Below are 23,443 nucleotides of genomic sequence, written 5' to 3'. Positions count from 1 at the left end.
TATTACAACTCTATTCCATTCCATTCAATCAAACAACTGAATTATTCATTACAGGTCTATTCTATTACAGCTCTATTCCATTACAACTCTATTACATTACAGCTCTATTCCATTCCTCCCAACCAAACGTGCCCTAAATGATTCGATTAGAATGAACTCAAATAAAATGATTGATAACAAAATAATTCATACTTGAAGATAATCCAAATCCGAATTACTTCACACTAAACTTGAAGTAATTCCATTCAAACAAACCTAATCCAAAATTTATCAGCTCCAGGAGTGATGTTTCATATTTTTGAGTTGGCCCAGATCCACCCAACATGCTCGTAAATGAGATTTGAAACGGACACATGGTTATGCAATGGAACAAAGCATTTTACACAGAGATGTTAATAAAAAAACCTGTCCAGTTTCACCTCTTTTGTGACCATTTCAATCAAAAAGAGGGGGAGATAAAAAAAGGGATGAGTAAAACTAAGAACACCATTAAAAATCAGTTACAGTTTTCTCTGACATTGATCTGCTCCAACATCTTGACAACCTCAGCCATTGTTGGTCTCTTGGAAGGATCTGTTTGAAGGCACATCAATGCTATATCGAATGTAGTTTTAATCTCAACCACTGGATAGCAACAACCTAAGTTACTGTCAACCACATATTCTTGCTTCCTTTCTTCAACAACTACCTTTACCTGTCGTAATATTTGCACTAACTATCATTAATATTCTCATGGTAATTTATGAAGCTATCACAAATGTTACAGAAATCAGACCGGATAGATTAAATGGGGAACTAATAACCTATCTGGTCTAGCACATTCCAAGAATCAAGGTGTTAATAAATCGGTTCAATTGATTCAATCTGTTGAATTAATGTGTCACACTAGTTTGACACTCTGATCAGTTTTTTTTTTTAATTATAAAGGTTTGAATTAAATATTGATGAAACAATAAATAAGTTACCCATGTAACAAGCTTTGTTCCTTCTTCAAGAAATGCTTCATCCATGGGTTTCTTTCCAGTTAAAAGTTCAAGCAAAACAACTCCGAAGCTATAAACATCGCCCTTCGCCGTTGCTCTTCCGGTATCGAAATATTCTGCATAAAAAAGTACCAAGTTTTAACTTAATTATCAAACAATCAAACAGATCAGATGAAAAAAGATGTCTGCAAATGTTGTTTTTTCATAAACCTGGGGCTAAATATCCAAAGGTTCCAGCCACAAACGTTGAAACATGAGTCTTGTCTGGTTCCATCAATGTGGCTAACCCGAAATCCGAGACTCGAGCCTCCATGTTCTGGTTCAGTAATATGTTGCTTGACTTAATATCTCTATGGATTATATGAGGGATACAATCATGGTGAAGATATGCTATTCCTCTTGCAGCACCTAAAGCTATTTTAGATCTTGTTGGCCAATCCAAAACATTGTCGTCCATTGATTTTCCTGCATCACAATTTAATCTAACAGTAGCATCAAAGTCAAGACTCATATGTTACTCGGACTCGTATGTGAGTATTTATGCATACCATGGAGAAAAGAATCCAAGCTTCCATTAGGCATTAGTTCATAGATAAGAAGATTGTAGTGAGGATTGGTGTAATATCCATGGAGAGTTACAATGTTGCGGTGTTTGATATCGGCCATGGCTTCCAATTCTCGTTCGAATCCTTTATCTCTATCTGCAGTTCCTCTGTTAAGCCTTTTTACAGCGAAGACCATGGTTTCATTTATCATTAATTTGTAAACTGTACCATACCCTCCAGCACCAATGATGTCTTTGTTGCTTAATTTCAATGTGTTTTTTAAGAACACATCAGATGATAGTGATTGCAATAATGGAGATCTGAACATCACCATTTTCCCCCCTTTAAAAAAAAATCATCAAATTCTACGGAAAAAAATAATCAATTTATATTCATTTAGAAGGCTTAAATATATACCTGAGAAATCGTGTTCATAAATGGTATTCTTTCTTTTCCATCGCTTGTAAAGGAGGATCATAAGAATGGTCTTAGATATGATGAAGAATATGCAGCATATGGTGATGTAAAATGCTATTCCCAGATCATTTGCCATTGTTAATTTCTGCAACAACTTGAAAAAGGAAAAAACTCAGACAAAAAAACTCCAATTGGCTGCCATTGATAGATTTCTTACAGCAAACACAGATTTTGGAAGCTGTAACTTTTGATTTTAAAACCACCATTGACAGCAACTAAGGTGCCATTAAGAAACAACATCTCCCAATTATTAGGAGCTTACCTGGTTAGCAGCTTGTTAATTAAGAAACCCTTACATTCAATCATTGTTTCTTAGACCAAAACTCTCTCTCTATATCTTTTCATGCATAAGAAATAATTACTACAAGACAGCAAACTGGGACCTGCCATGGGACACTAAAATTCAATTTTCTTCAGTTTTGACCATACCAAAAAAGTGTAAACAAACAGAGATCTTAAATTCTGTACTAAAAAAAACAACGGAAAATGTGAAGTATATGAACTTGCCAGTTGCCAGAAGAGTCTTGAAAAAGCTCGAAACAGTCTTGTAATGTAGGTATCAGCTGGACCCTAGAAAATCAAAGTGAAACAGACAAATACAAACGCCTACCTCTGAAGACAAAAAAAAAAGGGGTTTAATTTGTTGATTATTCAACATTTTTCTGTATGCTTTCTTTGACATTTAAGTTTGGTGCATGTCAACCCCCTTTCACTTTCTGGCGGAGGAGAAGGCTATTTTTCTCGAGAATCTTGGATGGCCACGTCATCTGCATATGTGGCAGTCGGTGTATGATCTGACACCTGTCTGAACCTTTATATGATTCATGTGTGGAGACAGATTTTTGGGCCAACTTTTTTGTTGTACAAAATTCTAACCAGTTTTCATGCTTCTAATCATTTCTGATATTGAATTCCCTTGCTCTATTTTTTCTGTAGAATTTATTCAAGAAATACATATATATTAAAATATGATTACAAAATTACGATTTCTGAAAGAACTTATCAAATACTCATAAAAAGTTTTGTTTTCACCCATATCGAATACGTATTCTAATATCCGACACTCACATCAGAAGTTCATCATGTGAAAAGTGGATGCTGTGACCATAAATTTTCCACCATCTGTCCTTTACTATTTATGTGGGGGAGATGGAATTTCCTTTTTAAGCCAATAGGATGTTATCTATTTGTTTTGATGAAGCAAATTAAGTGTAAAAGCTGTGAAGGCAAATTGGTTAGGTACTCTTTTGTTGTTGAACTTTTTTTAATCCATTAAAGTCTGCCTTTCACATTTGGTGTCTGATACAAATGGTAGGTTTGGATAAGGATCACAGCTGAGCTGGTTACATATATGCAAATATTTTAATTTGAATTTATATAATTGTTTTAAAATTTATATTTTTTATATGATTGGAAGAGTGGGAGTAGACTACTTTTCTAACCATTCCAATAAGTTTAAATCCTAAAATCATTGTCGGAGGACTTTACTTGAACTTGATCGTTGGCAATGGATGCATCCTTTGGAAGATCAGGTTCGATGTTCTGCAATGACACGAGACATTTTGCATCCATCATGTAGTGTAACCATAAGAAATAAAACTGCAAAAAAAAAAAAAATTAAGAATAAAAGAAGGGTGCTGCAGCAGCAGGTAATCTCTAGCATTGCATGGAAAGTGTTCTTGCTAGAGCTGCAGAAAACTCCATAGTAGTACAAGGTACTTGATTTCTCCCAACAATTCGTTCTGCTACTCTTTGCTGAGCTATTTGGCAACCCATCAATTGCTTTGTAAAATGATGGATAATAAGCAATCTGTTAGATACAAAATGGCATGGTAATGAGTTCAAGCATGGCATCGTCAAGAGATCGAAGTTACATTGCTATTGGAACTAAGAATGAAAGACGAATGAAGTTAACAGAAACTTGAGCTTCAAGGCTCGAGACTTGCTGAGCAAACACACAGGATCGGGCTTGAAGAACAAATGAAAGCAAAGAATTAAGAAAAAAAATTGATGAAGAATTCTAATGAATTTTCATTAACATTGAAAGATGGCATAATGCGAATACATATACTAGACATAAGCTGGTCAAAAATGAGCAAATTGTCACCTAAATATTACCTACTACCACTAAGTTACATTGAAACTCATAAAACATGACTTGTACACTTTATAAAGCTGATTTATCAGCTCAAACTTCATCTAATTACATCAAATATGTTACCTACTTAGTTCAAATCTGACTAAATTACAAAACAACAATTAAAATAACAAAATAAAATGAAATACAATAGCAGCAATGTGCTTCAGCAGTTGTATACATGGTTCGAGCGACTTGTTCTGCTTCTTGATGCTTCATGTGCTGCATGCAGGCCAACTTCAACACTCCTCCTTGGCTTGCATGATGCAAACTCCCATTTTGCCTCTTAAATCCATGAATCTTGGCACACTTAGGGGCTTTGTCAAGATATCAGCAAGCTGATCCTCAGAACTGCAGTGAATCAGTTTCACTTCTTAAGCTTGTTCCATTTCCTTAACAAAATGAAACTTTATCTTGAAATGCTTGGTTCTCCCATGGAACATTGGATTCTTTGCAATTGCAACAGCAAACTAGTTGTCACATTTGATCTCTGTTGTTTCCCTTTGGTGTAGGTTCAAGTTTGCCATGATTTTTCTTAGCGATATAGTCTGTTTCAACATTTGATTGAGCAACGAGATTCTGCTTCTTCGAACTCCAACAAAAAATGGCTGAGTAAACAGATACCCTGTGGTGCTTTTCATATCATCCATTGATCCAGCCCAATCATTATCAGCATAACCAAGTAGCTTTATGCTATCAACCTTGGTGAACATCATTTCAAAGCTCAATGTACCTTTGATGTACTTGAAAACTCTTTTGGCAACTTGAAAATAACTTGCATTGTAACAATGAATGAACCTGGATAGGAGATGTAATACCCCTAACCCATATTTGTCACCGGAACAAGGTTACGGAACATTACCAACAATTTCAAAACAATTACAAATAATTCAGATAAATTACTATTCATTTTCCGAGATCATTCATAACGTCCCTTAAATGGGTCCTCGAGGCCCAATATGAGTATTAGAATCGAGTCGAGACTAAATCAGGGGCTCAAAGAATTTTTCAGGAAATTTCAAATTTTTTTCAAAATGTAGGGTTCACACGCCCGTGTAGTCCAAGGGACATGCCCGTGTGACCGTAGGACATGCCCGTGCTACAGGCTGTGTTCAAAACTATGTAGCTCTCTGACATGTGCCACACGGCCAGCCACACGCCCGTGTGCTAGGCCGTGTGGTAAATTAAATTTTCCAAAATTAGGTGCACGTTTCACACGACCAAGATACACGTCTGTGTTTTAAGCCATGTAGCACACACGATCGAGACACATGCCCGTGTCTCTACCCATGTGCTCAATTCTGGGTATTCTGTTTCTCAAATTTAAGTTGCAGAGGACACATGACCAAACCACATGCCTATGTGCCAGGCAGTGCGTCACACATAGTCAAGACACACACACCCGTGTGTCTATCCGTGTGGACGAAAATAGGCCATTTTAAAGCCACTTTTCTCACCCTTTACACAACCAACCTGCACACAATACTTTTATTTACCAATATACTCCAATCCAACAACCAATACAAGTTAAAAGTCATATTTTTCCATAGAATGTACTATCATAAAATTCATTTTTGCCAAACTTATCAAAATAACCTCATTCATCATTCTACCATAACCATCAACTAAATATATGCATACTAACATGCATTTATATACATGTACATCTCTAGCACTCTTAACTTAGGTTTAACCTTTTTCCATTCAACCCTATACATGTCATATAAACCATAAGTTGTAAATCAAAAGTTCTACCGATGAAATCTATATAGTGTGCTTTGATGTGTTGATCCGATCCACCGATCTCACATCAATCTACACAGAACATCAAACACACAGGAGTAAGCTTATGGAAGCTTAGTAAGTTCATAGGTTTATAGGTATATCTTACCAAAATGAGTTATAATTAAAACAATAAACGAAGCATTTCACTAATATTCCCTGCCAATCACAATATCAAATGATGAATTCACTTGATTGAGCTCAATATCAAAACTGATTGAGTTCTATCACTTTAATTCATATAACTCTTACCATTTCTTGTCAAATTAGAAAATGTCTTACGAATTTGAGTATATAATTTGCTTAATGCTATAGTCCAACTATGGTCTTACACATATGTTGTCATGAACCAACCATGGTCTTGCACTTTATCACAATGCCATAGCCCAGCTATGGTCTTACACTTTATTACGATGCCATAGCCCACTTATGGTCTTACACGTATATACATATAATGCCATAGTTCAACCATGGTCTTACATTCATGATGCCATAACCCAATTATGGTCTTTTCACTAAAATGCCATAGCCCAGCTATGGTCTTACATTCACACAATGCCATGGTTCAACCATAGTCTTATCCATCAATCATCACTATAGCACGAAACAATTGTACTCAATCCAGCGTTCTGCTGAATTTGAACTTTTGCTTCGATTTTCATATTATCACAATAATCATAATTCCATAACAAAGATATGAAATAATACAGTATATAATCTCTAATTTTAAAAATAAATCATAAAATTCAACCACATGAACTTACCTGTGTTAATTTGTAGAACTTGTAAAGATTCATGGACTAGTCAAAAATTTTCCTTTTTCCGCGTTTATCTTTAGATTCTTGATTTATAATATAAAATTTTCAATTCATTAGCATCTAGTTCAATATAATTCACTTCACACTTTATGCCCTTCAATTTTTGAAATTACACTTTTACCTCAAATTTTACAATTTTTACAATTTAATCCCTAATCAATTAACCCATAAATTGAGCTTATTTTTCTCAATTAACACTTTATCTAATCATTTTAGGCTATTATATAGCCTTTTTATTCATAATTTCAGCATCAAACACTAATTCTCAACTTTTCACAATTAAGTCCTAAAATTAATTTCGTTAAAATCACTTAATAAAATCATCATATAATGAAATTAAAGCTTCAAATACATGATAATTCATCATAAAATTCTAGCACTCATTCATAGTAACTTTCAAAATGACACATAGAATAAAAAACTAATGAATTCAATAGTTGGACCTAATTGTAAAAGTCACAAAAACATAAAAATTACAAAGTAAAAGCAAAAATTGAACTCACATGGTGTAAAATATGAAAAACCAGCTTGAAAGACTCTCCTATGGCGTTTTGGCTGAAGAAAAATGAAGAAATATCTAGATTTTTCAATTTAGTCTTTGTTTTATTTAGTTAATTTGCAAAATTTCTAATTTTGCCCTTATTTCACATTGTTTTCTTGCTTATTTCTTTGTCCTTGCCGTCCAGCCTATTTAAATTTAGGCCCAATTGCTCTTTAAATCTTTCTTATTTATTATTTGAGCAATTTAGTCATTTAAATAAACTTTGCACCTTTTTCAATTTAGTACTTTTTATTAAATTAACTATCAAAATGTTAAAATTTTTTAACGAAACTTTAATACTAACTCAATAACACTCAATAAATATTTGTAAAATATTTATGGTTCGATTTATGAATTCGAGGTGTCGATACCTCATTTTCAACCTAATTTACCTCATAAATTCTTCTAATTCTCAAAATTCACTAATTCAAAAATACTTTTAATGTCACATTTGACTCATTATCTTAATTTTATTAAATTTTCAAACTCACCCGTCAGATTTAGTGATCTCGAATCACTGTTTCCGACACTACTGAAAATTAGGATGTTATAGGAGACTTACAGCAAACATGATGTCTTTGAGGATTTAAAATAACGGGAATAGCGGCCCGTTATTGTCGCAATTGGCTGTTACCCATTAAATTACGACCGCGATCCACCGCTATTGGTGTGAACAGCAATAGCGGTTTCAAACGGTGCCGTTACCACTATATAACGGCCGCTATACCGGTATCGGACCGTTATTTAAATCCTCTTTTGGAAATGGCATATGATGTGAACAATAAGATAGTGACAGTTCCTTTAGAGCAGTGAGGTTCTGCATGTTGAGAAGGTCTCCTAAACCTTGACAGTCTCTAATACAAAACGACTCGAGTTTTTCGGCCGGCAAGCCACTTCTGTCAATGAAACCAGACTTTGACACTGCAAAATATTGATCTTCTCAACATGGTTGTGCTTGTTTAATCCTTGAGGTAAAGATTTAATATTTCTACAACTCCAGATTTCAAGAATTCCAAGATAAGATGTTTCATGGATTGTGTGCACAATGGCCAAGACAATCCTTTATCACTAGTTGTTTAGGCCCCACAGGTAACTCCCCACTTGATGATAAGGAGGCAAGCTTTAAGCACTATGAAACTATAAGAAGTTGAAGCCTAATGGGACAGTCCATAATTTCCATGTGCTCAAGAAGAAACCTGTTATCACCTAACTGAAGTTAAACAAACATATTAAGATAACGGTTTGATGAAATTTATTATATGTTAATTTATACATCACCATGTTATTCGAAATATTTAATTATTTAAATTAACTAAGATTATTATCAAAATAAATAACATTATGTCATAAGGATTAACTTTTGAATTTAGTATCACCAAATTTGACCTCTCTATCAATATAATTATAAAATGTAGGCCAAATCCAACGGCCTATAATAATTTATCATGCTGGGAAATAAAATTCCGACATTGCCCTACAATCATTTAAATATAAGGGCTAGTTTAGCATTGCTTTTAAAAATATTTTAAAAGTGTTGTAGAAAAGTGATTTTGACAAGTATTTTTGAAAAGTTTAGTTTAAGATTTAAGTATTTAGTATTACTGTCAAAAAGTGCTTATGATAAACAAAATGTGTATTTTAGATCTTGTGTTATAAAGTAATAAATATGCATTTAAATAATGTTCAAATTAGTTAATATTATTATATCTTAGTAAGAATATAAAAAAATTATTATAAATTGTTGTTAATATGTTAATATATAAAATATAAATTTTAAATATTTTTAAGCAATTAATATTAATTATTCATAAAATTTAATTGAATATAATATCTTTAAGATTAAATATTCTATCGCACAAAAAATTTCAAACATTCTCAATATAATATCTTTACGATTAAATATGCGTAAGCTTTTATGATGTTTGTATATTTTAATTTTAATTTTTACTTTTATTTTAAGGAATTTTTATTGCAATTTTATTTCTTTTGTTACATGTTTATTTTATTTTAAAATTTAAGACCAATAAATTTAATAAAAATTAACAGTTAAATCTGAAATTGAAAATAGAAAGGACTACTAAATTCCAAATGTACTAAAATACAAGGACTTTATGCATATTTTGACCTATCTATTATCTTTTATATATCAAGACTGAGTCAAAAAGTTTTTATTTGTCTTTTGAACAGCATTAAATTTTTAATAATATATCAAACAATTTTAAACAGAGGACAAAGGACTGAATGTATAATTTAAGTCTAATAGGAAAACCAAAATCAGAGTATGAACTCTCTATTAATATAACAAAATCCATGTTTCGTCACACTGATCTGCAATCATTTAACCAAATGTCAACTGAAGCAGATCACCTCTTTTATCTTCAACATTGGTTGGTACTTCTCTCATCTTTAGCCAACAATTCAAGAATTTATGTTGTAGAAAAGGGGAAAGGTAACATCGTCTTCCACAGTAGCTAATTTTGAATAATTTTCCATTTAATTATCTGATTTGAATCGCTTTTCTGTTCATTAGGTTTTGAATATTACTGCCAGCAAATTCGTAACTTTTGTCAGGTAAGCTTATCTTTCATTTTAAAGGCTATTTGAGATTATTCTGAGTTCATCATTTGTTTCAGCTATGGGGTTTGAGGGAATTCCAAATCTCACTTCACCTCTTTTGAGTTTCCTATCACAATAATCTTACCTTTTATACCTTTTGTTTCACCTATTTTGTTTCAGCTATGGTATTTCACTAGATTTCATCCCATCAATAATTCTAACACAAAACTAAAATTTTAACACGATACCAATATTTTTAATAGATATAAAAAATTTAAAAAATATTTTGATATATCAAAATTTGTAATATAATATTAATTTTTTAAAAATATCAATAATTCTAAAATTCTACCAAATTTTCTAAAATATACTAATATTTTTAGTGCTTAACCTTCCAAATCTAATTTTGGTTATTCTTTAAAATCTTCTCTTTAAAAATATTTGTATTATATAAAATTTGATCTATACTAATAAATTTTGGTGTTATATATTTTCATGATAAATTGTAATATATATAGCAAAATTTCTAACACGATATTAATATTTGTAAGAGAGATTGTTAGTTATTTTGATATACAAATTTTTAATAAAATACTAAATTATATAAGACAATATTAATGCTGGGATCAATTAATACACTATTTTTGTTGGTGCTCTTTTCTTACTCGCTTGTGCCACATAATAACGTTCACTATACCTATATTTTTAAGAGATATAAAATTTGTAAGATATCAAAATTTTAATACCGCATCAATACCAAAATTCTTAAGAGCAGCTCGTTAAATATTTTGGTATATCAAAAATTTAATATACTTTTAGAAATTAAAATACCCTTCAATAGTGTTGGTATTGTTTCAAAAATTTGGTACATTATAGGAAATTTCAATACCCTTTGAAGTTTTCGATATTTATTCACATATTTTGATTTTATATTCCTTTAGTAATATTGGTATCTTTTCAAAAATTTAGTATAGAATATAGAAATCAAAATTTAATCCATATTAACAAATATGGTTATACTAACAAACATATTAGATTAGATTATATCAATGTAGTATTTATAAAATTATATAAATGATTTAAATTTGCTATTTAGAACCATAACGATTAAAATATAAAGTAGTTTAATATAATTTTTTATTTATTCTTATAAATTCAATTATTAAAAGTCTTTTAGTAGAAGCAAAATTCTTATTTGTAAGTAAAGTTGTTTAACCAAACAATTTAATAAAATTAAAATTCTTTTTTTATAAATATGATTAGTCTTATAAATAATAAAAATATTTACAATAAAAATTATATTGGTTAGTTCAAAAGTTTCTTCAAATTATGTTTTTGTATATTCTAGTATTTGTTATCACGTGCAACATTTATATTTTTATTTTTTTATAATATTAAAAAGTAAATATGTTTGTTTAAAAGATGGACATATAGCAAATCTTTACTTTTGATCTTTACAGAATTTATTAAAATAAAATAATTTAATATAACATATGTATTTAATTAAATAAATATGTGAAGATAATGAATGAAGATTATAATTTTGCAATTAATTAAAATGATGTTTCATCTCTTTATAGTCCCATTGTCTTTTGACTATAACATATTTCTCATAAGCAAATTATAAAAATATTCAGTAATTGTTGGTCTAACCAAAACAATTTAGGAGTTTAAAAAACATATTTTAATTTAAAATTTATAAGAAAAACACTTTTAATAATGAAAAGGAAAAGAAAAATAATTAAATGGTATAAGAAAAATAATTTTAATAATAAAAAGAATTCACAAAGAATACTGTAATACAAGTTCAATCCTCGTCTTAGGTGGAACAACTTTAAAATTGTAACTAGTATCTACTCCTTAATGTACTTATAGAATGTGAAGGATTAGTTAGTAGGCTTGCGTTAGTAGATACCTTGGAAAATAAAAAAAAAAAAAAGAAAAAGAAAAATTGTAATTTCATATTATTTTAAAAAAATTATAAAAATAATTAAACATTTTAGAAATTCAAAAGTGTCTTATTTAGATTTTATAAGAAAAGAATATTTTAAATAAATAAAAAGAACAAAAGAAATTTTTAAGTATAATTAGAAAATATGTTTCTCGTAAAAGAGGAAAAATAAAAGAATTATTGGGAAATTAATTAAATACTTTATAATATTATTTTAAAGAGCTCATAAAAATAATTAAATTTTATTTAAATATTTTTATGGGTATTTTAAAAGATTTTATATAGCGATATAAATAAATAGATATTTTATTTTTTTCTTAATACTTTTGGAATTGACTCATAATTTATATATGGATAGATATATAATCATACACTGTAAATCTATCCTTTATAAAGAACTAAATGTAGTTGTTATTATTATACCTTGCAGAGTATTTGGTGCATTATGGAACTTGTGCTACCAATTTGTGAAGCGCTGAAGTGTTTTGGACATCTAACATGTACATACATGGAGCATCACAGAAAACTTGAACGAAGGTTGAATGATCTTCTGGCAAAACAACGCCAACTAAATGCTATCAAGAGTGATTTGGAAATGAAAATAAAAATAGAGCTTCGATTGGGAAGATGTGTAAGGCAAGAAGTAGAGAACTGGCTTCTAGATGTGCAAACCATCAATGGCAAAATACAAAGCATTGATGAAAGAACGCAAAATCTGTCTTGTTTTTCACGTGGGCACCTTGGGAAACAAGTTTCCCAAACAGTTGAAGAAGTGAAGGAAATTATTGAACAAGGCAGGTTCACTGGAGCTCTTGTAATTGATGATCCATCTACTGCTGGAGTGCCTTTTCAGTTGGAACATTTGGAAGGTGAAACCGCGGTGATTGCAGACATTTGGAAGCATTTGATGAGTGATGAAATTGGAATGGTTGGTGTATGTGGAATGGGCGGGATCGGGAAAACCACTATAATGAAGCACATACACAATAAACTATTGGAGGAGACTAAAACTAAACCCTTGTTTGAGAAAATCATTTGGGTCACTGTTTCACAGGACTTCAACATCACCAGGTTACAACAAGACATTGCAGATGCTATGAATATTGAAGATCTTCCGAAACCTGAACAAAAACGTGCAGCTGTGTTAAGGAACGAATTGCGACAAATAAGACATATGTTGATCTTAGATGATGTTTGGGAAGGGTTCGTTCTTGAAAAGGTCGGGATCCCTATACCAATATTCAGCAATGGGAGTAGGTTGGTATTAACTAGTAGATCGAAAGTGGTTTGTAGATCTATAGGTTGTTGTGAGATAGTCGAAGTGTCTCCACTTTCCAATGAGGAGTCCATGAATTTATTCTTGGCGCATACCGGACGTGGGATTTTAAAGGTTCCATCTTTGGAAGAAATTTTGGGCGATATTGTTGGAGAGTGTGATGGGTTACCCCTTGCCATAGCAGTAATAGCCGGGAGCATGAAGGGAATATATGATGTTGTTGATTGGAGGAATGCATTAACAGAGTTAGGTGACCATATAACAAGTGTGAAGGGCACAGATAAAGAAATATACGGGCGATTAAAGTTCAGTTTTGACCGTTTGGAAGATTCAAATATCCAAAATTGTTTCCTTTATTGCTCACTGTACCCAGAAGACTGTAGAATTCCAAGGGTGGAATTAATAGAATACTGGATAGATGAGGGATTTCTTGAAAGGGGGAGTCGACAACAATTGCATGATAGGGGTCATACTATATTAAATAGGCTGGTAAACAACTATTTGTTGGAAATGGCTGGAGATGATGTTAAGATGCATGATTTGATGAGGGATATGGCATTGTATATCAAACACCCTTATTTTATGGTAAAAGCTGGCACCGGATTGAAAGATTTACCAAGCAAGCAAGAATGGAAAGATGTTAAAAGGGTTTCATTCATGATGAATATGGTATCAGAAATTCCTCCAAGCTTGTCACCCAATTGTCAAAATCTTTCGACCTTGTTATTACAAAACAATGAGTCCTTGAAAAGGATTTCAGAATCATTCTTTCAGCACATGCATAGTCTCAGCGTTCTTGACCTTTCTTATACTAGTATTGAGCAATTGCCCAATTCCGTATCAAACTTGGAAACACTCAACGCATTGGTGCTTCGTGGATGCAAGGAGTTGAGATATGTGCCTTCACTAGAAAAGCTTAAGGCTTTACGAAAGCTAGACCTCCAGGGTACAGGTATTGAAAAGGTGCCTAAAGGTTTGGAAATGTTGGCAAATCTAACATATCTCAACTTATGTACTGAAAGCTTAAACGAGCTGCCAATAGCAATTTTACCTAGGCTTTCTTATTTGCAATGTTTGGTATTATACGTTAAATCACCTAGCGTAAAAATGAATGGATTGGAAGCTACCAGATTAAGGAAGTTAGAGGTATTTGAAGGGAGATTTAATGAGTTGATAGACTTTAATGCCTACATCAAGTCTATACAAGGTCGAGAGCTTACTTCTTACTTGCTTGTCATGGCATCGCCTAAAGCTAAGTTTGACGCCAGACCACTTGTAGAAGGGCTAAACAATGCTTTCTTTTTCAACTTCGACTTGCTTGGGGATTGCGACGTCAGGAATGTGTTCAAAATTGTGGCAGGACACCAAGGTACGGATGCAATCAAATCTATAAAATTTCAGTAGAGTAGGGCCCATTTGGAAGGCCGATTAATGTCAGTGCGGGTAAGTTGGTAGTCCCAACTGTGCTGAAACCCCATTTGTGTCTCATCCTCTGGCGCGGTGGAGAATACTGTATCTCCACCCTGCCCTTATAGCTCCAATGGCACTACTGCAGTCCCCTTCCCATTATACCTTCTAATGCTTTATTTCTTTATTTTTTGGGGCTTAAGGCTAAGTTTGTCCATGTTTTCGAATTTTGATATTTGAATTTTGTTTTTCAGATTTATACTTAAGCTATAATTTAGTTATCAGGTTTCGTCTTTCTTTTTAACCAATATTATGAAATACATCCACCAAGTGGCATTAACTAAAATATGCCACATGACACATTAAACCAATCACAATGTGTCATGTGACAATTAAATTTATTTAAATTAAAAATATTTTTTACTTTGATTCACTGTTGGCTAGCTTTTGACCGACATTGACCAACGTTGATTGGCCCTAATTAATGTTGATTGGCGTTGACCAATGTTGGCCATCGTTGACTGCCATCAACTATTTATGTGGGACTATTAGAACGTGCAACGTAATTTTTTTTAATATTATACATATTATATTGATTAAAATTGTAAACAAATTATATATATAATATAAATAATTCAAAAAATTTAAAATTTTATAAAATTCTAAAATATATAAATAGAAATTTCAAAAGCTAAATATAAAAATTAATTTTTTATAAAAATTAAAAGGTTTTAAATTCTAAAAAGTTGCAAAAGAAAACTTAAAATTTTAAAATATATATTCTATAAAAATTAAATTAATTTAAAGTTTTTGAAAAATAAAATTTATGAGGAATTTTTAGAATATATATTTGAGAATTTAGGGGTTTTTTTGCAATTTTTAAAAATTTAAATGCTTTTTAAATTCTTACAAAATTTTCAATTTTATATATTATTTTGATATTTTAAAATTTATATTTATACATTTTAGAATTTTATAAAAATTATTTTTTATAAATTATATATTTTTACATTTTTAATTAATATGATATGTATAATATTAAAAAAAAACAAAAAGAGAACACATGACAAATTCTAATAACTTCAAGTGAATTGTCAACGACAATCAACGGCTAGTCAGTGGTAGTCAATTTCGATCAATGGTGAGTCAAAATTAAAAATGTTTTTAAATTTAAATTTATTATTTTTAGTTTAAAAAATTTAATTATTATGTGATATATTGTGATTGGTTGAATATATTACATAACATTTTTAATTGACTATCACTTTCTTTAATACAGTTAAAAAAAAAGACTAAGCTAGATACCAGAATTATAGTTAAAGTAATAATCCGAGAAAATAAAAATTCAAATAGGAAAACATATGTAATTGGGAAAACAAATTGAGGATTAAGTCTTCTTTTGGATAAACCTTTATCTCTCTTCCCACATTTTGTTGTTTTTCTTCTTTTTCTAGAGTTTCTAGCTTTTTCTTTTTTGGGTAGGGAACGATAACATAAATGGTCAAAAATCACTTTTTAGAGCTTTCAATATTTTGGAATTTACATGATAATATAAATGCAAATTTACACTTTTAAAATTCCTAAAAATTTGTAATTCATTTTTAACCTCCTAAACTAATTTTGCTCCAGTTAGAAGTTTCTAGGTAATTATTTAGTTATTTAAAATAATATATAAATTTATAAAATTAGGTAATAAATAATAAAAGTTTTGAGTAAATACTTTGCACATCTAATTAATTACATAAAATAACTATATATAATTAATGGGAATAATTTAAATTAAGATCAACGTGAAATATATAATTTTTATGTATTAATAAAATGGATAATATATAAGTTTGTGCTGGTTTTAGGCGTTAAAAAGTGGTACAATGGCAGGAGAAACACTAATGGTTAATCAGATCGTTACCTCATGCAAAGTAATAATTATTATATAAGAAATTGAGTTTCATAGTCTGAGCATGCCATTTAAAGGTTTTGCATTATTGGTTGGTGAAGGTGTGAAAACTGTCTCCTTAACTTGGGGGGAGAAAAAGCTGGAAGTGGTTTGTGAGATGGAAAGGGATCCTGCCACATTTGTAGAGAGCTTGAAGCAAAGGGGGTATGGAGTGCAGCTCGTGGATGTGCAGGAGCAGGAGCCTCCATTTCTTCCACGCAAGAGAGTCGTGATATTAAGCGGGTGTCCAATAGGAAGAGAAGATCCGGTAGAGCTCCCAAGTGATGTTAAGTGTCTTAGAATTTTTGAGTGCCCCGATATCAGAAGCTTAAGTGATATGCCCTTCTTCCAACAAACAAATAAGTTGGGGTTCTGTTCGATTCACCATTGTAGAGGGATAGAATCCCTGCTTGACCTGTCCTCCACATCTCAACCATGCAACTCATTTCAGAACCTTGAGCTATTGTGGCTTGAAAATTTGGATAACCTTCATATGCTTGTTAAAGTAGCAGAAGAAGCATCTGTTGTTTCTACATCGAGTTCACTGCCAATGCCAGGCATCTTTTCCAATCTTGAATCATTTGTGATTAACGGATGCCCGAACATGAAGCAGCTGTTCCCATGTAAGCTAGCACATGACCTCCAAAACCTGAAGAAGCTGGTGGTTTGTCATTGTGTGCAAATGGAGGAAATAATATCATCAGAGGAAGAGGAAGAAAGGCACAAGGGAAAAGGAATAAACACTCGCACGAGATTCAGTCTTCCCAAATTACAAGAGTTAGTTTTGGCCTACTTACCAGAGTTGAAGAGCATATGCAGTTCCAATAGGGCAGTGGTATGCGACTCTCTTTGGGATATTGAAGTAAGGGAATGTATGAAGCTAAAAAGGATGCCTCTTTATCTACCTCATTTCCGAGACACTAACCAATCAATTCCTTCCGAAGATATCAGCATATCTCCAAGGGAATGGTGGGAATCAGTAGAGTGGGACTATTCCAAGGCTAAGGAGGTTCTGCGACCCTGGCTGTATTTTGTTTGAGAACTGATGAAGCCTTTGCACTTGATAATGAACTTCGATTTGATTTTAATCTGGTTGGAATGTTGATGTTGCAATTCAAGATTTCATCTTGATTTTAGTTTGCATCATTTCGTTGTTTGGTTGTATTTTCTCATCTTACAAATTGGAGATAATCTAAGATGTTTGCTTATCTCTCCTTTTAAGATTGCCCCTTAGTAAGACTCAAGTCAATTATAAAAGAATGAAAATAGGAGGAAGGATTGGTTTTTTATTTCATGTAATACCCAATACACAGCACCAAGAGTCTTTCAAGCAGCACAGAGGCTCCAAAATTCCATCTATTCCCTGCATATGATGGTGGGTTCATGTTCACACTGCTTGCTAAACTTAAATTGGAATGCACCTTTACAAAATATTTCTTTATTAATTCATTACACATTATGATTTATTTAAAATATAATTAAGGCATTGTTTTATTGATGAGTTTAGGAGTTCCTGCATCATGCTGTCCTCACAGCAATCTAAGACAAGCTTCGATAGCATTGGAAGGTTTCTAGTCATTATCAAGATATCAGCGATACAAAAAAAATTGATGTCAAACTTTCATACAAGCCATCGTCTGCTTCAGCTCATTTTTGCCCAAAGGTTTCTATTAGGAATTGTCTGCTTCAACTCATTAATCTTCGCTGTTTTGTCCACCTTAAAATGTCTCATAAGTTGAAAATATATGAACACTTTTACACCACGTTGAACTCTAGTACGCAACCCACGTGTGATTCGTGACTCTTCCCTGCTGGTTTACATTGGAAAAATGCAATACATCATTAAAAGAACATGCTAAGATCCCCAACTTGCAGGTAGAGGCAGGATTAACGAAATAATCAGTACTGAACCCAAGTTGCCTTTGGGATGATGCTTTGACGATCAACAATAACATCAGGAATGTGAGATATCTTCAACCACTCTGCTCCATCATTCATTATGAACTGGGCTAGTAGTGTTACATGACACCTCCAAATATATAATTTCCAAACCGAAACAAGCACTTCTTTTTCCGGAAGAGATTCAAGTTCAGGGCAATCGAGTACCCACAATTCTCGAAGAGAGTCCACATTTCGAAACCCCGTTGTGGATAAGCTTTTCAGGTTTCCAAATCCGCTTATGGTGATGGTATTTAGAGTGGGAGGCAGCACGCATCCCTCTGGTGGAAATGTCACCACATGTGGACATTCTTCACCGTCAATTGAGAGTTTTTTAAGAGAAGTGAGTCTATGCAGTCCCCATTCAAGCAGTGTGCGACAAAGTTTAGGCCCTGTGACTGAAAGTGATGTTAAAGTTGTAGGAAGACCCTCTTTTGGAAATGGCAAGTCAGGTGAGCAATATGACAGGGACAGTTCCTTCAGAGCAGTGAGGTTCGGCATGTTGGGAAGGTCTCCTAAACCTTGACAGTCCATAATACAAAGCGACTTGAGTTTTCGGGCCGGCAAGCCACTTGCTGTCAAAGAAACCAGACTTTGACACTGCAAAATATTGATCTTCTCAACATGGTCGAGCTTGTTTAATCCTTGAGGTAAAGCTTTAATGTTTCTGCAATGCCAGATATCAAGAAGTTCAAGAGAAGATGTTTCATGGATTGTGTGCACAATGGATTCCAATGCAAGGCAGTCCTTTATCACTAGTTGTTTAAGCCCCACAGGTAACTCACCACTTGATGATAAGGAGGCAAGCTTTGAGCAATATGAAACTATGAGAATTTGAAGCCTAATGGGCAATGATAAAGATACTAGAGATGGACAATCCATAATTTCCAAGTGCTCAAGAAGAAATGTGTTATCGATGTTGAAATTTTCTCCTTGATCCACCAAACACCGCAAATTCGTGCAACTTTGAATCACTAACTTCTTTAAAGCTGGGGACAAGTTGTTCTTCGAAAAAGAAACTATGCATGGACACCCTTTGATTTGCATCTCAGTTAGAAATTTGAGGAAATGCAAGTCTTGCGGTAGCCTCTGAAGCTTTTCACAGTTTCCTATTGTCAAAGATTCAATTGTGCAGACCTTCTCAAGTTGCAACTGCTGTACTTCAACCTCAAGTAGTGGAAAACTCGACATTTCCAGGCTACGGAGAGACCTCAAATGCCTGACCGAACTGAACTGCTTCCATGACAAGGACGCCAACTCATTACAATTACTAATCCTCAGATGATCCAGGTTGGTTAGGCCTGACACTAGCCTCTCAGTTAGGGGAGAAAACTTTGAAACATTTGAAAGAGAGACTTTTCTCAATTTTGAAACATTTGAAAGAGAGACTTTTCTCAATGGTGGCAAGTTTGCATCATCTCGAAGCACCAACTCTTCACACCCATCTATTTCTAAGTCATGCAGCTGAGGGAGGTTCGAAACTGAAACGATCAATTTTGTACATCGACGAATTACAAGTGTCTCTAAGGAATGGAGAGAGCTTGGAAACCTTCCTGACAATTGAGGACAGTTTACGATGCAAAACTCGCGTAGGCAGGGAAATTTCGCAGCATGCTCATCGATGTCCCATTCCTTCCAATTTGACATATCCTTAAAGCATAACGTCTCCAATGACACGAATGCATTTGAGTGGTTCTCTCCATAGAACTCGATGCCAACTTTAGTCACCGTATGCATTCCCCTTATACAAAGATCCTTCAGTAGTGGCAGGCTTCCGATTGATGGCAAGAATTTGCAGTTTCTGCAGTTGTTGAGATCCAAAGACCACAAGTTTTTGAACGAAGAATCTGCAATCCAATTCGGAAACTTCGTACCCCCATAGTTCTGTATGACGAGCACTTTAAGATCCCGGTAAGTTTCAAGCATGTTCAACACCTCTTCTTCAACTACTTTATCTCTTATGCTACTGCCAAAAATACTGCTCCACATTAGCCTTAATGCATCAAGGCCTGGCTTGTCAATTAACTTAGCTTCCAATGCATCTCGAGCTTCGACAACATTCTCCAACCCAGAAAGAGAAAGATCACCCTTAAGATGTAAATTCTTCAACTCTCGTATTCGATATCCATCACCTGCTCCCAAAATAAAATCCGACAGCCTTCGAAGATCGGTCAATTTACCTATACCATAGGGCATTGCTTTCATCTTTACACCGCTGATATCAATATGATTCAAGTTTACTAGGCGTTCTATGTCTGAGGGTAACCACTCTAACAAACTCTCCTTTAATATTAAGGTTTCTAAATTGTAAAGGGTGCATATTGAAGCAGGCAAACTTTTGATTAAAGTGTGTGAGAAATTTAGGTAGCGTAACTGTACCAAATTTTCAAATATGTCCGGTAACACGGTGATGCCGTAACCTTTTAAAGAAAGCACCCTTAAGCATCGAAGCTTCGGCAACAAATCAACGAGCACGGTGTTGGTTATATAACAAGTTCCATCTTTTGGCATCATAAATGGTAGAAAGGCTCGCAAGCGTTTCATGTGATCAAACACTGCAAACTTCTCCACTCCGTCGTATGAGCCACGAACATAAGATGAATGTCGAGTGCCCTTTGGAATTTTCGGTTGTTTATCATCCTCCAATTTCAAGCATATTTCTCCTGAGACCAATTGAGCTAGATCATTGATTAGATCATGCATTACATACTGGTATTTATCCCGAACTGAAGTCTGGAAAAACGATCTTGACACTAGATCTTGAAAGTATCTGCTACCAAGATCTTCAATGTGAGCTTTCGAGTCCGCTTGTTGTAGAAAGCCTTCTGCTTTCCATAACAAGGTGATCTCTTCCTTCTCAAACTCGTAATCTTTAGGCAGTAAAGAGCAATATGCAAAGCAACGCTTCAAATTCGACGGAAGATGATGATAGCTCAATAACAAAGCTGGAATAACTCCGCATTGCTCTTGCTGTAAATCCCATATCTCACTCTCTGATACATATTTCCATACACCATACTCCGAATGAGTGCCAAGCAAGCAACCAATGACTTTAGCTGCCAAAGGTAAGCCATTGCACTTTTTCACTATGTTTTCCCCAAATGTTTCCAACTCTTGATGCCCGCTAAAATCACTTGCTTTCAATGCATGATGAGTAAACACAGAGAGACAATCATTATGTGATAACTTCTCCAACAAGTAAGCTTTAGCACTACTAACAACTGAAGAAACAACACCGCAATTCCTTGTTGTCAAAATAACTTTTGTTCCGACAGAAAAAGGCTTTAACAAGAGGGCCAAATCATCGTAATTCTCGTCCCGAATATTGTCTAACACGAGCAAAAAGCGTCTGCCGAACAACTTATCCTTCAACAAGGCCTGAAGATTATCCAAAGAAGGAACTATACAACGCACATCAGAGATGGACTGCAAAATTGTCTTCGTCACCAGAGTGACATCGAAATCTTTTGAAACACGTATCCAGAACCTGTGATGGAAGGCCTTCTTTACATCATCATTGCAATAAACGAATTGAACGAGAGCTGTCTTGCCGATCCCACCATCCCCAAAAATGTGGATCAAAGAAGCTCCATTGCCGTTCCCATTATTGCAGAATAGCAATTCAAGTATATCAGCCTTCTCCTTTTCCCTACCATAAACATGAGATTCATCCACCAAAGACATAAATTGCAGGCTTACTTTAACTCTTTTAGACATTGCAGTTTCATCAATCTGTCTCAAACCCAATCTGTGTGTCTCTCTTGCCAAACCATTTAGTTCATCAGTGATCTCTTGTAATTTGGAAATCATCCTCTTATTAAACGTAAAAGCTCTTGAATTAATGAAACTAGTAAACCAAGAAGCATTGGGTTTTTGTGCCTTACTTGTGCTGGCTTCATCTTCATGCAACTTTCGTTGTAAAGCCTCGATTTCAAATTCATTCAAAACATCACCCACATCGTAACCCAAGTTTTGGAGCTGAGTCAACCAGATCTTCACATTGGGGTCTTCCATTTGCTTCTCCTCTGCATCATTGAGCACTGCTTGAATACTTGGCAATATCTTTTGCCACTGTTTGAGTTCCTGGTTGACCTGCTTTTGAGTGACGAAGTTGAGGATCTGATCATAAGAAGCCAGCTTAGCGAAAAACTCCAGAAAGACTGAAAGTGCAGTTTCTCCACCAGCAATAGACATGGTTGTGAAAGAAACTCAACAATGGAGGATTGAATTAGAGAAAAAGAGAGTGGTAAAATGATTTGTAAAAGCTTAATGTTGAAAGTATTTTCTTTTTTAATCTAGCTTAGTTATGAAGTATCGAATTGGAACGTTGAAACTGTCAATGATCCCCATGTGATTGTTGGAGGTCAACGTATATGGTTGAATATACTAATATATTTTCCTGAGTGAAAAAATAATCTCTGAAGAAATATCATATCTTTTATTGATCTTTTCAATGAAAATTTAGCTGTGTGAAAGCATGGGGAAGAGTTGAAGTTTTCAGTATATTCTAGTTTACATAATATTAACTATTTTATAATAATATTAATTAATTCAAATAATTTTCATAATATTTTTATAACATCGTTCATTAAATCGTTCAAATAGAATAGTGAATAGTGATCGACTCTTAAAGTGATAGCTTTAGGTCCTTGAACATTTAGATTCAAGTTCAACAATGCACAATTAAAATGAGTAAGTCTTCAATCTTATCATCTGCTGCGTATATTATTTATATATGTAAAATATTTTTTTTCAAAAATAATTATTGATGGTATAAAAATAATTTAAGCATAATAGAAAATTTAAAATAAAAATGTCAACTCTCTATTAATATAACCGAATCTTTGTTTCATCATGGTGGTGGGAAGCTTAAAAGATTCCCGCACTGACCTGCAATCATTGAACCAAATTTCAACTGAAGCAGATCACCTCTTTTATCTTCAACATTGGTTGAAACTTCTCTCATCTTTAACCAACAATTGAAGAATTTATGTTGTAGAAAAAGGGAGAGGTAACATCGTCTTCCACAGTAGCTAATTTTGAATAATTTTCCTATTAATTATCTGATTTGAATCGCTTTTCTGTTCTTTAGGCTT

General features: G+C 33.3%; 3 protein-coding genes across 3 annotated transcripts; 1 reads left to right on the top strand and 2 right to left on the bottom strand.

The window, feature by feature from the left end:
- On the bottom strand, positions 1-2,922 carry LOC108482675 (receptor-like serine/threonine-protein kinase At1g78530). Its single transcript, XM_017785797.2, has 6 exons — positions 2,268-2,922; positions 1,946-2,099; positions 1,532-1,870; positions 1,194-1,448; positions 966-1,099; positions 1-694 (listed from the first exon to the last, which is right to left on the bottom strand). Exons 2-6 carry the CDS (start codon positions 2,079-2,081, stop codon positions 497-499), a joined length of 1,062 nt encoding a protein of 353 aa, XP_017641286.1. The 5' UTR covers positions 2,082-2,099; positions 2,268-2,922; the 3' UTR covers positions 1-496.
- A 9,376-nt stretch (positions 2,923-12,298) lies between these two features.
- On the top strand, positions 12,299-14,470 carry LOC108481687 (putative disease resistance protein At4g10780). Its single transcript, XM_017784784.1, has one exon. The coding sequence runs from the start codon at positions 12,299-12,301 to the stop codon at positions 14,468-14,470; it is 2,172 nt and encodes a 723-aa protein (XP_017640273.1).
- A 3,838-nt stretch (positions 14,471-18,308) lies between these two features.
- LOC108481686 (putative disease resistance RPP13-like protein 1) lies at positions 18,309-22,541 on the bottom strand. The gene has a single exon (XM_017784783.1). The coding sequence runs from the start codon at positions 22,539-22,541 to the stop codon at positions 18,309-18,311; it is 4,233 nt and encodes a 1,410-aa protein (XP_017640272.1).
- Between the last annotated feature and the right edge of the window lie 902 nt (positions 22,542-23,443).

Source organism: Gossypium arboreum, chromosome 1 (genome assembly GCF_025698485.1).
Source record: "Gossypium arboreum isolate Shixiya-1 chromosome 1, ASM2569848v2, whole genome shotgun sequence".
NCBI classification, from domain to species: domain Eukaryota; kingdom Viridiplantae; phylum Streptophyta; class Magnoliopsida; order Malvales; family Malvaceae; genus Gossypium; species Gossypium arboreum.
The sequence above is the reverse complement of the archived record's forward strand: the minus strand, read 5'-3'. Positions and strand labels throughout refer to the sequence as shown.